The sequence below is a fragment of the Impatiens glandulifera genome, chromosome 3 (assembly GCF_907164915.1).
Source record: "Impatiens glandulifera chromosome 3, dImpGla2.1, whole genome shotgun sequence".
Taxonomy (NCBI): Eukaryota; Viridiplantae; Streptophyta; class Magnoliopsida; order Ericales; family Balsaminaceae; genus Impatiens; species Impatiens glandulifera.
Window position 1 is genome coordinate 4379517 of NC_061864.1, and position 14661 is coordinate 4394177.

Genomic DNA, 14661 nt, shown 5'->3' on the forward strand with positions numbered 1-14661 from the left:
TTATTATTGATTGACATTAAAATAAATTTATAACATTTATAATTATTAAAAATATCTATTATTATTAATTTTATATAGCATCCATTTTATTATTAAACAGTTAGTATGGACTTTATTTTATGTGGCTTAATTTAAAATTATAATTTTATTAGCTCACATTTTTAAATATTATAACTTCAAAACCGAAAATATCTGACTTCAATAAAAAATTTCTTTAATAAAAACTTGTAACAATAATATGAAAATTAATTAAAAAATAATACAATAATAATCAAATATAATTCCAACAGTCTTTTTAATATGTATTATTATTTCATATGTCAACTCTATTATTCATAACATTAGGTAAATCAATATAATATTATTTTAAGTCCTTATGAACAAACTTTAAGATGTTAATAAAACATAACATAAAAATTAACATATTCCCCCCTCCCCAAAAAAAAAGTAATCCAAACTCTTTTTTGCATATATTTATAAACTTATATATTTTCAAAATTTTAATTTAGAGTTAAACTTAGATTTGGGATATTAATCACTAGGCCACCAATCAAAATAAATATCTTTAAGTAAATTTATGTTAGATTCATATTTATGAATTAAGAGGAGATTTTGGGTTGATTTTAACTTTTTAAGTTTTATGATGTTAAAAATAGGGGTATTTAACCGGCCGGTTAAACGATTCCGGTTAAGACTGATTTTGCCTTATGTTTTATAAATCGGTTAATCAGTCGTTAATAGTATCGATTTTATCGCTTTTGGTTCTACCGGTTTTGGTTAGTTCCGATCGATTAACTGAGCTTAACTAGAAACCGATAATTCAATTTTTTAAATTAAGTAATAAATTTATGAAATATAATATACTATTTATGAATATGTTATAACACATAATTTTATTGTAACAATATACGTTATATATTTTATAGCTATTTTGCTAAATTTTTATATATTTTTTGAAAAAATTCAAATTTGTTATGTCGATTAGTCTTTGACACCAAATATAGGCGAATATGATTGAATTTCCTTCTCAAATGGAAAGTGAATCGGTAAGTTATAATAGAATAATGGTTATCTGAATAAATTATTTTTGTAAAATTTTATATATATAAATTATAATATTTTTTAAAACTAATTCTATAAAAATTATAATTTAAAAATAAAAAAGATTTATAAATTATTAAATATTATTTATAATATATCTATTATTTATAAAATAACTAATAACTAATATAAAATATAAAATATAAAAATATATAATTAAATTATTACCGACTTACCGGTTAAACCGTTAGAAAAATAGGTAAACCGAAAATTGAACCGTTTAATCGGTAAAAACCGATTGACCGGAACCGCTGGAACCAGTTAACTAATAAACTGTTAAAATACACTCTAGTTCTAAATAAGTAAATTAGGATAACATTTATTTATAAGTAGCAATTTTAAAATTTTAAAGTATATTATTAATTTAAAAAAATTTAAAAAATTAAAATTTATTTAAGAGTTTAAATTTTTTTATAATATTTTATATGAATCTTGATACTGTGCATACAAATGTAATGCAAAAATATTTATTAAAAATAGTAAAATATTTAGTTAAATTTAATATAATTTTAACTATAAAATTGTGTAGTTTATTACTTCAACATATAAACATAGAAATTTTATTTAGTTATATGTTCAAATCTCACAAAAACTAATTTTTTAACAATTTTTTTAACTAGACTTAAAAAAAAAATAATATCGACATTTTTTTTACCGGGTTGGGACAGTCCAACGGGAGTCGGCTTTGCGTGCCTATCACTTCTTCTTCATGAACTTAATAAGATAATGTCATATTGTGCTTGTGTTAAAACGTATCATTTATTCTTATTCTGTTTCGATGTGTCAAAATGATAAATTTTATATAAAATCTATAAAAAAATTTAAACTAAAATTTATTATTATTAATTAAAATTGTTAAAAGTATAAATTATGTTTTGTATAATAATATAAAAATAATAAATTAGTACTAATAATTAAACAAACCAGATAAGTATTTATTCTACATTTTTCAGAAATATATATCAAATTAAACAAAATTTTACCGTTTATAAATAAAATAAATTTATTTAATTTTTTTATATATAATTTTTATAATTATATAATATTTATTTGTTTGTTTCTTTTTTAATTTTATTTTTTAAAATCAATAAAATAACAAGTTTAAAATCTTAAAGTAATTCCAATCACTTAAAATAGAAATTGAATATCTGCGCCTATAATTATAAAGCTATATATGCCTCTTTGAATAAATAAGTGTTTTTATTCAGTGTCCGGTTTGATATCCATAACATATGCTATGTCTGATATAAATTTTACTAAATAAATTTTGTGCCTGATACTGATACCTTAAAAGTTAAAACTACACTGGTATAATAATATAAATTATAAAATAAATTAATAAACTGTTAATAAAAATTTTCTAACAGCTAAATAACAACTCATTTATTTATTTTATATCGAATATTTTTTTTTTTTAAATTTTTTAATTATTCTTATTTTATTTTTTTGTAAAATAAATTAAATTTTATATTTTTTTCTATTATATGTTATCTTTTTCATATGTTAATTATAATTTTATTGTTATCTAATATGTCTCTAAATCATTTTTACTAACTGTAAAATTTTAATTAATGTATTTTAACCATATTAATTTAAATATTTCAGGAGTTACACTTATGGACTAATAAGCATGATCTATCACCATAAAGTGTACCCTGAAATAAATTATAACATATAACAAATTGATTAAAATTTTAAAGTATATATATATATATATGTAACATTATTTATAATTATTTTGTAAACTTTTTTATTTTTCAAATATAATAAATTTAAAACAGCCCCAAAGGTATTGCCACTCAAATTCGGCACAACATTGTATGTTATTTATGAGGGACCCTCTTGGGTCACAAACACTACACAACATTAGCTCCATATATAAATTGTTTTAATTTATTTTTATTAAATGTTGTATTATTTAATTATTTAATTTTTATTTAGTTGTTTGATTCTCTTATATTATTTTTTAATTTGATTTTTAATTTATAAATTAATGAAAATTAATTTATTATTCAAGAAAAAAAAATAACTTTTTATATATTTATAAACTATTATTTAATATATATATATAAGTATTTTATATTTAAGTAGAGTATATAGGTAAAATAGGCTCATGACCGGTTATAATTTCATTAGATTTATGTGTTAGACTTGACTATTTATTGTTTAGAGCAGTTATAGTTTCAATATATTCATGTCTTAGGAATTTAACTATTAAAGTTAGCTCTTATATAAACTCAATTAAATCATATCATTTAACTAAATAATTAGGGAGGGAATTATGAGATAATTTTTTTTGAAAGGAAATTAGAATGCGCAATCTAATTCGTTTAAAAAAATAATAAATTATATCTTTTTTCTCTCTTCTTACCCTCTATTTTTTTTTTTTAATAATTGATACAGTCATTTTCTATTACAAATTTCCTCCTCTTATCACTCCTCATATTTTTATTAAAAAAATAATAAATAAATAAATAAATGTAAAAAAAAACTGTCTTTAATAACAGACAAACTTGATAAAACCAACTTATTTGAAAAAGTTATTATTTTATCAATAAATTTGTAACATACATGTATAGTCATTCAACTAGGAAAATTAGATAACAAGTTGACAACTCTTTTAATGGGTGTCTTTGGCATTATTTTAATTTATTATTTTAAAATTTTCTATCTTACTTGATAATATTTTAAAGATTTACAAAAGTCACAAGTCATACATTTACTATTTTTTTAATTTTTTTTTTTTTGTAATTCTACTAGTTTTGGTAATTCTATTATTGCGTGACTTATTATAATTAATATTATTTTTTATTAGTAAAAAGAATTACTTTTTTATTTTGATAAAAATATTTATTTCCTTATGCATTTAGAAAACAAGATAGGTATTAGTGCATCTAGAAAACAAGATAGGTATTTAAATTATGAATTATACTTTATAATATTCATATTTTGCAGTCCCAAAATATGAAATTTAAAGAATTAATTTAGAATTTTGATAATGAGACATATTTAAAATTCTAGATTTTTATTATAAAGGCAAAATATTATTTAAAATTTTTATTAATTATAATAATTTATAGAATAAGTGATGATGATCAAATAATATGAATCAAAAGTTTTTATCTATTTATAGTCTTAACTAGATAATTTATGTCACCAAAAAATAAAAATAAAAAAGATAAAATCACATTAGGCCAAACCAAATCAAGGGAAATGAAATAATTTTTTTTAAGAGGTATTGAGCCAATTTGGTAGTTTTGTTTTATTACTAAAAAAATCTATTATTTCTTCTTTCATATCTTGTAATTAGATTAAATAAATAAAAAGTTTTAAACTCTCAGAGGTATATTCAGGTGAGAGTAAAGTTAATTGTACTTATAAGATTTGTGTGAAGCTTATACTTTGATCCAAACGGTCTTAGTCAACATTTTTTTCCATCAACCTTTGTTTTTCTAAATAGAAATTAAAAAAACATACTTTTAAATTTGGATTGGGGTAGTCCAAAGATTTGTTCGAATATATTTGAATTTAATTTCCCTCACGGTTAACTAAAGCCGATTTGAGCCATTACAAAATAGATCTTAAAAATTTAATATTTTAACGAAAATAAAATCCTACTCAAGTACTTTTATTAACAATTTAGTATTCATTATCTTCAACTTTTTTTTGTTAATTGAGCTAACATTATATGACATTTTGACCCCTTTCACAATTGCTATGACATACAAATCATAATCACTTATTATTTTATTCAATTTAATTATTTTGGTTAGTCTTTTTAATTTATTTCTAAGTTTTTGATAGAAGATGTTTTTTTCCTTGTATGAAAAAAATACATTTTATTAGATGAATAAGCAGTGATATAGTGTTAAAAAATACATTTTATTAGATGAAATGGGCTACAATTTAGAGGAAATTATTTTAAGAGAATAAATATCATAATTGTCCTTCAACTTACACAATAAAATATATTTAATTTTAACTAGGAAGCATAAATTATTTGAATAACCTGAAAAAAAAAAAAAAAAAGAGAAATGATCATTAATTGTTGATGATTTTGAGTAGGTGGATTGATATTTAAATAAATATAAAATTACAATTTTAAATATAAGATATTTTAGTATTTTGTATAAGTTGAGTGATTTGAAAGATGAGACTGTGAGTGAAATATTGTTTGATTTTTTTTTGACTTATTTAAAATGAGAAAATCTTATTAAAATGAAGATTATATGATTTAAAAGATAAATAAATAAAAATCAAAACCATCTTGTAAGTTAATTAAAATATATTTGACAAGAGAAAAGTTTCTTAAATGCCTCTATTACAAAAAAAATAAAATAAAAAAAATAATAATAAAAAATATAAAAAAAAATTATTTACCTATATAATTATTGTTTGAGTTACTAACAAATTTAAAAAAATTACGGGTTAAAAGGTTCAAGGTTTAAGTCTTAGAGTTTAATTTTATTTCTATAGAGAATGAATATATAAAAAGATTCTTCATTATTTGTTGAGTTATTGCAAAAATTTATGGGAAGCGAAATTGTTGATTTGTTTTTGTTTTCCATTAACAATATTGATATTTTTTTATTTTTTTTTGGCAGAATTCCTAATTAAGAATAGACCTGACCTGATTTTTTGGGTTGACAAAAGCATTTTTAATGCCCAAAACATGGCAAATGATTAATTGAATAATTGAGTGTAGTATTATTTAAGAGAATAAAAATACATATCTGTCCTTGAAGTTTTAAAAATAAAATTACCCTTAATAACTAATATTAGCAAATAAATTCCAAAATCAATAGATTCAACTATCAGAGGAAATGGGCAAGACTTGGTTCACACTGATAGAGTTACAATAACACAATAAACTATTAAGGTATGAAAATCTTCAAACTTATTCCATTCTATAAAATCTTACAAAATCTTGAGAATTCAAGGAGATGACAACCTCAAACAAGGGATAATAAAGAAATTTCTAGACGAATAAACAACAAAATATTCACAATATATTGTCAAGATGAAAACAATATTCAGGAATGAACAAGCCAAACTTAAATTCATGGGAATCAATCTATATAGTACATAGATAGTAGCAATGCCTAAAGAAAACAAGCAAAAAAAATGAATCTCATAGAGAAGAATGACTATAAGTAAGTCAGCAACAACAAATCATAAAATGCAAAACAAACAAGTTTCTCTGTTAAGACGATATTAGCGACTATACACAATTAGCTTTTGCAAGTTTTGTCGTCTTTAGTTGTTGTTCTTGAATTACAAGAACGAACATCCCCTCTGCGACTTCTTATTCTTGTCCTTGTTCTTCTTGTTCTTGGGCGGTTGGAGCACTATCTTGATTGCAGCATCAAAAACTGATTTCACATTCTGCACTCACACTCCAATTGTTCAAAACAAGATCTAAAGTAGAGATTGATTATATATGCATTGATTGATAATTTGAAATGACATTACTTGCTGAGTCTTGGAACTACATTCGACGTAAGCAGGCGCCCCAATCAGTTTCCTCAACTCTTCTCCCTTTAACAGAAGAAAACGTACACGACAAAAAGCTGTTAGTCAGTCATTTATACAGATTAAAGAAATATTGATGGTTTCACATTTGAAGTGTTTCCAAAGATTATTGAACCTGAGCTGTGCTGATGGGAACAGCACCTGGGTGGTCTATGAAGAATTGCTTATCATCCCTAAGATCTGCAAAAGTCAATGGGGGACAAGATTGAAGCATTTGAAGATCCTAAGTAGTAAGAAGGATGAGTATAGTGTATCTCACCAATCTTTGTCCCGACAAGAACTATTGGAATACCGGGTGCATAATGTCTAAGTTCAGGAATCCACTGTCAACAAATCCATCGGATAATTTTGAGAAATTGAAAACTGGGTTAATCTTGGAAAATGGAATTGAAACCAAACCTTCTTGGCAACATTTTCATAACTGGCCTTGCTAATTAAAGAAAATGCAAGAATGAAAACGTCTGCTCCACGATAACTCAATGGTCTTAGTCTATTGTAATCCTCTTGACCTAATAATGAAATTTGGAGAATATTGAATCTGTACTAATGAAACGAAATGAAATGAAAATGAAGCTATTGATTACCTGCAGTGTCCCATAAGCCTAGGTTCACTGTGCTCCCGTCGACAACTACGTTTGCACTGAAGTTATCGAAGACGGTGGGGACATAATCCTGTTTTAATCATCGCACGAACAAACAATCATAAGAAGAACAAGAACAAGATTTACATAAATTCAGCAGAGGAGGAGGCGGGTGAAGAAGAAGACTCACAGTTGGAAATGTGTTGCTAGTATAAGAAATGAGCATACAAGTTTTCCCGACGGCTCCATCGCCGACCGTGACGCACTTGATGAACCGCGAAACGCTCATTTTATTCAACAACTGGTCCTCCTTTTGGTGCTCTTGATATTCTAATTCAAATCTGTCATCGGGGTTGTACAATACAAGGGATCAATCAATCAATTATCAAAATATATGAAATCATGAATGATGATGATGATAAAAAAGAAGGCGCGAACCACAAGACAAGACAACGGCGACAAACAGATAGAGAGAAAAAGAAAAAAAAAAGGAGAAAAGCCCACTCACCTAAACCACCCCCGCAAATCATTATCAAATGCACTTTAACACCCCCTTCTTGCCAGCTATCATCAAACTAATTATTACTTAAATTATTAATAATACAGATTTATGTTTGCCTAAAACACATACAAATATAATTACTAAATGAACGTGCTATTAATTAATTAATTAACAAATAAGATATTGCATTACTAGCTAAGGAGAATAGTTCAATTATGCTTATTATTAAGATGTGACCTCCTCGTTCTTCAATTTATATTCCAAATCAATAATGGTATCTCCCAATATACCAAAACTCAAGTGATCTCTTACCATAACTTGCTTATGATTTATTTATTTTATTAGAAGATAGAAGTCTTTCTTATTTATTTATTTATTTATTTATTTATGTAGGAGTTTGTTCTATATGGATTATTTATTTAGAAGTGTTTCTTAAACTCAAAGCACTCTCACATTAAATTAAGTACGTGACATTTTGGTCTTTTATACCGATTTTTACTATTGTGTTACTTTTGTGGGATTACGTATCTTTTTTTTATACATAAACATTATATTTATTAAATTATTCTTTATTTAAATATTTTTATAATTTTATTATTAAACAAGATAAGAGTTATAAGCTTGTTTTTTAAAAAAAAGGACAGGAGTTATAAGTAATATAGATACTTAAAAATTAATTAATCTTTTTAAATAATATTAAACTATTTTTTTTTTATAAAATCTAATTTTTATCCAAAAAAACAACATCAAATGAGCTCTAGCTAGAAGATGATAACTTATAGAATAACATAGTAAAATTTCAAACTCAAGTCATTATAAAGTTTCTATTATAATAATAATGTCATTGTAAAATGATTTATGTTAAAAATATATATAATTATATGATTTAATAAGAGTTTCTCAAACGATGTAATTTAACACAATAGAACCACTATTACGAAATAATTACATATTTTAATGTTTCCTCTAACGGGATGGTAATATTATATATATATATATATATATATATATATATATATACTAAGATAGAACAAGAGAACAAACAATCATTCTGTAACAGGAATCTCACCTTGAGGATCAAAATTTATGAGTAATTTCATTTTTTGTTTAGTAATTTATGATCAAACATTTTTACTAATATCTATCTATAATGATTCATAATAAGGTTTTGATCTTAAAAGTTCAAGAGTCAAGAGGAAGGTTTTGTTTTTTTGAAGTGTATTGTCATCATTAATTGTCTATGTTTTTGTATAACTTTGTAAGTTTTTTTTTTTAACTCAGAAAGTTAATATGATCTTATAATTTTTGTGTATTGTTACTTAAATGGAGTATTTTATTCCATTACATAAATAATAATAATAAATTGGTTCAATTATTTCAACCTAAAGACGTGGTAGGGTCTATGTATACACCTTGTCCTTGACTTCTTGTGGCAATGAACTTTCAACATCGGATTTGTACTTTAGAATTTAGATTATCATATATATTCAACTTTATTTTGGAACGTAATATTCATCCTTTTCTTATATTATAGAAAGAAAAAAAACACATTAATTTATAACTTAAAATTTTGATTACTACAAGAAAAAAAATGTTTTTATTAAATAGGATTTAGTCAAATTACATTTTTTATGGGTTACACAAAAACCAGAAAATTCCAAAGAGAGAAAACAGCTTAATTACCTGAATTAAAGATGGAAGTGCTCTTGAATAAATATAACAGAAAAAAGAATTACAAACTCCTCTTCTTCTTTTATCTATTATTATTATTATATTATGTTTTTTAAAATTTTGTAAATTAGTATAACTCTCATTAATGCTCATATTTTAACTTAGAACAAATCCATCTAAAATCTTTGATTTATTAAATAAGATTATAGTCTGATAACGAAGTACAAATTCCTTTCTAAATTTTAAATATATATTAACGAATAATTGACAGTGAAAAAATTATTAGAATTGCAAAAACTATGTTACATAGATTCTCTCAAAACTAATTAAGCTAATTGCTTAACTTCTTTAAATAAAAAGTACATGAATCCTTTTGCTAAAAAGAGGGAAAAAAATGCATTTTAATAGAATTTGGGGAGGTCTCATTACTCAAAAAATAAAATGAAAAAGTTGAAACTGATAAATATTGTTAATAGGATCCAAAAGACAGAGGGGTTATTTGTAATTTTTATTAGTTTTTAAAAATATTTTTGTTTGAATAAAATAATTATTTAGATTTTAATTGGTTGAATTATTATAATATTTTAATTTTTAAGTGTCACTTTTTTTTAAAATATTTTTAGAATATTTATTTAATCTTCACTTCTCTTTTCACAATCTTGTTTGATAGTTTCCACAAATGATATTTATTATTATTATTTTGTGTTTAAAAAAAGTATGTATTATATGTTTAGTAATGCAAATATATATATCAATCAATTTGGAATTTTGTTTTCTATGAAAGAAAAAACAAATTGAAGTGTACCTCAATCTCAATGAGATATCATTAAATATATAGTTTGCTGATTTTTTTATTGCTAAAAAAATAGTTAGAGTACAATCACATGTTGAAGTTGTGGCTCAATCAAAATCCCATTTTTAGAAATATATATATATATATATATATATATATATATATATATATATATATATTTTTGCTTCATACAAAAATAGATACATATCAAACTGGATCACAAACTTTTTTTTAAAACAACATTATTTAAATTGAATGTAAACACCCACCACCAATGCAACTTAGAGTTAGTTTAAGAGACCAAAATATTACGAATTTGATTTTATCTGAAAACGCTTTGAGTTTAAGCGGGAATCTATTTTATTTATTTATATATATATAAATTTTTTAAATTTTTTTTAATTTTTTTTTTTTTAAATTGAAGAACTTTTTATTTTATTTCCAAAACAAAATTCAAGATGAAACACTTTGAAGTTTGAACAATAATAATGATTCTTCTATTTGTCCAGCCCTACTCTCTCCCACACACTTGTTTTTGGATTTGGGAACACGAATTGACCAATCCAATCCAAGCCCATTAAGCTTTCTTTGATTTGTCTCCACGCAAAGGTGTATTACAACTATTTATTTTGTCCATATTATTTTTTTTAGTATTTGTCATTTGTTCAGTGGGAATATAATTAAAAAGTAAAAGTATTTTAATCTATCATAAAAGTATGTTTGGTACCACACATCTTTTGTTATTTTGGAACTTGTGGTGTACTGTTCATTTTTTTATTATTTATTACATTTTTTAAGAGAAATATGAGGTACATAATAATTTTAACTTTAAAATGAATAAAAATAATTTAACATAATAATTTATTAAGTATCATATGGTTAAATTTAAACATGGAGATGGAGAGATAATACACTTTCAATAATAATTTTGGAGATTGGGGTACCTTGTCTAAGAAAATATTTTTGGTGTATTAGTTCTCAAAATTATCATGAAGACAAATAATTTCGTATTTGGGCTCAAATATTTGGTCTTAAGAAACAAAAATATTTCAAATTACATGTGTCATGTCTAGTTTGTATTCTAACTTAAAATTCAATCTTATCTTGAAAAAATGTTTTGAAAATATTTATCTCAAAATATTAAATGTGAAATATGTAAATTGCTCACATTAAATTATCTATTTATTATTCTCAGTTTCTGGAATGCCTCAACTTTTGTTAGCAATGAATGTAATAGGTGTATTTGGTTAAATATATTTCAACTTTGTAAACAATATAATAGCTGGTCTAAATTAATTGGTTATCTTCATTAAATTTCATTTTCTTTACTTTATTTATGTCAAAGAATTTTATATGTGCTTATAATCATTATATCGAATCCAAAAGGGAAGCCAAAGCCTTGATTGCATAATATTTTCTCTAAAAAACCTCAATCACATTCAACAACATTTTACATACTGTACATTATATTAAATTTATATTTTTTATCCTTGAACCAACCAATTTATTTTAAAAATATTTTTATCCAAATTTATTGAATAATGAGATTAATATATATAATAATTAATGTGTAAACAAAAAATGATATTATTTAAAAACTCGATTGTTATTTGAAACTTGAATTTTAGTCGTTTTCACAAATGAGACTCGGACTTTAGATTGTGTCTTATGAGTTTGAATTATCATAAGTTTAATAATTTGAGATTTTGTCACAAAAGAATGAACTTCTTACTTAAATGTAACATACTTTTAATTAATTTATCACAATTGTAAAATTAATACAAATTCTCTCAATTTTCCCACACATTACACATTTTATAAGATCGCATTAGACAATTTAAAATGCATAGATCTTAAAAAAATACTCGATTTAAAATAAGTACTTCAAAAACATTTTAAAATATCAATCATTAATAGACTTGACAAATTAATTTTAAAAATTAATAAGTCAAAATAAGAAAAACAATTTATTTTTTTAATTTGGAATAAAGTCTCACGTTACGGGAAATTGTGATAATTTTAGTCTCACTTGATACCATTCAAAATTCGAAACAGTAACAATTGCGCAATTATTTAAGCGCTCAAAATAAATTAAATGTATTTATGGAGACCATTAGAAAAGAAAGCTTTAATTGAACAACAAGTCAGGTATACGTACCGAAGATGAAAACGTAGAGCGTGAAACGTTGGGAGTTGGGAGTGGAAGTCATCGTACAAGAATAAAACAAAAGTATTCTCAATCTCATCTTACTATTTCATGTTTCTACATAGTTTATATTTAATTAATGGGGTGAGTAATTAAGAATATTGTAAGAAGAAATAATATTATTCAGATATAAAAGTAGTAAATTTTATATTTTACTCACGGTACAAATCTTCTTAAAAGTACTTTTTATTAGAAATGGTTTGGGGAGGGAATTTAAGAGAGGGAATAGGGAATAGGGAATGAATGATGTGACTTAATTTGATTAGCAAAAAAAAATAACAAAATTTTTCACTTTTCTCTCTCCTCACCTTTTATTATTTTTCCAACCAGTGATGTAATGACACATTATTCCCTCTCCTATCACTCCTCTTTTTATTATTATTATTATTATAAAAAATGATATAGAGCGAATGCTCTTAGCAAGACATTCTCTCTCCTCTTATAAATTAATTTATCTCTCTGCTTATTAATTAATTTTTTCTATTATATAATTCGAGCTAATAGCCTAGCTATCGTCTACATGGTGGTAGACAGGGTGAAATTAAAAAAAAATTAATAATAATAATTAAGACACGTTCATGTGAGAGTTTAGGGTTTATGATTTAGATTTAGAGTTTATGGTTTAAGATTCAGGGTTTAGAGTTTATTTAAACATATTATTAAAATATTTAAGGTAGGAGTTTGTTGTAAATTTTTGAGTTATTTTATCGGAGATAATAAATATCTAAGAAATTAGTAAAATAATAATCGTGAGAATATAAATAAATGGGATAAATTAATTTGTAGAGATAGAGAGAGAAATTATTTAATAAGAGGAGAGAGAAATTAATTAATAAGAGGAGAGAGACCTGTTATGAAGCGTGTCTTAAATTATTATTATATTTTTATTATATTTATTCCACCTGTCCACCACGTAGCTCCCGTCGTTGTCTCCCAGTAGAGATATGTATTATTTCTCTATTATTATTATCTTTTTACATTCAATTGAAGCCTACCTAAATTTTTATCTTTACATTATATTAAGTACTCCTAATTTTAGTTTAGGATCTTAATGTATAAACATCTTTATTAAGTCATAATAAACTGTTTTCATTTTTATAATTATCATCTATATAATTTGGTAAGGGAATTTGGTGAGGGAATGACGTGGCATAATCTTATTCGCTGAACAAATTAAATAATTTTTCTCTTTTTTTTCTCTTTCCTCCCACCTTTACATTTTCCAACCAATGAAGGTGATGCCACGTCATTCCCTCACTAAATTCCCTCACTCTATCACTCCTCGTATAATATTATATCTTACAAAACACATCAATTTATTTTTAAGAAAACTTTAAAACAAAGTTGCATAGGGTACACAACTCCAGAATAGAGGTTAATTAGATATATAATAATGGCTTAAACTAATAATGATCTATCAATAGAACAATGGAATAAAATTAATTTTGTTATAATTTACAAAATATTTATGAAATAAAATATAAAATTGAAATATGAGAATTAGGCCTTGTTTGGATAAGTTTTTAAAAAAAAATTAAACTTGGGTTATTTAAGAAATTAATGATTGACAATTATTTTGAGGGGTAGAGATATTTTTGGGTAAAAAAATTTAAAGGCATTAATATAGAATGATAAAATAAATTTTTTAATATTTTGATTAATAAATTAAGTGTTGTGATGGAAGGAATGGAGAGTGAAAATATATTTTTGAATTTGGGTTATTCAAATAATCAAATATATATAGGGCTGTATAGGGATGAAACAACCTAATTCTCGGAGCCAGCACTATATATATATTCAAACAAACGAGGCCTGAACACAAGAATAGAGATGGGAGAAAAAGTAGTAATGACAAATGATGAATGGGGGCATATATAATGGTTATGCTTCCCCCCACCTGTTTATGCCTTTATGTTTTTGTTTGCATCCTCAGCCTCAACCTCCAAAAAAACAGGATGTCAAAATATATAACAGATAGATTTATAAGAATGACTTTTAGCTTTAAGATAAGATGTTTTTAGTAAAATCAAATTTGAAACTTTTGATTTCTAAATAAGACTGATTTCAGTTAAGCTTCCCGAATGGGTTATAAAGAGATTCTCAAACTAGAATATAAATGGTGTTATATTGAGATTCTCCGGAATCAATACTTACAAAAATGATTACTTTTGAGAAGATAAGTCTTCTCCATCTCCAGATCCATTATGTGATTCCTATATGAATTGTCCTTTCTTCTTCTTCTTCTTCTTATTTTTTTTTTTGTTGAGAAGAGCTT

At 24.0% G+C, this 14661-nt stretch overlaps 1 protein-coding gene across 1 annotated transcript; it reads right to left on the reverse strand.

Moving 5' to 3' along the window:
- Positions 1–6085: 6085 nt before the first annotated feature.
- On the reverse strand, positions 6086–7566 carry LOC124929206 (rac-like GTP-binding protein 5). The gene is made up of 7 exons (XM_047469507.1): positions 7405–7566; positions 7218–7305; positions 7033–7142; positions 6893–6956; positions 6749–6813; positions 6574–6639; positions 6086–6486 (listed from the first exon to the last, which is right to left on the reverse strand). Exons 1-7 carry the CDS (start codon positions 7501–7503, stop codon positions 6376–6378), a joined length of 603 nt encoding a protein of 200 aa, XP_047325463.1. The 5' UTR covers positions 7504–7566; the 3' UTR covers positions 6086–6375.
- Between the last annotated feature and the right edge of the window lie 7095 nt (positions 7567–14661).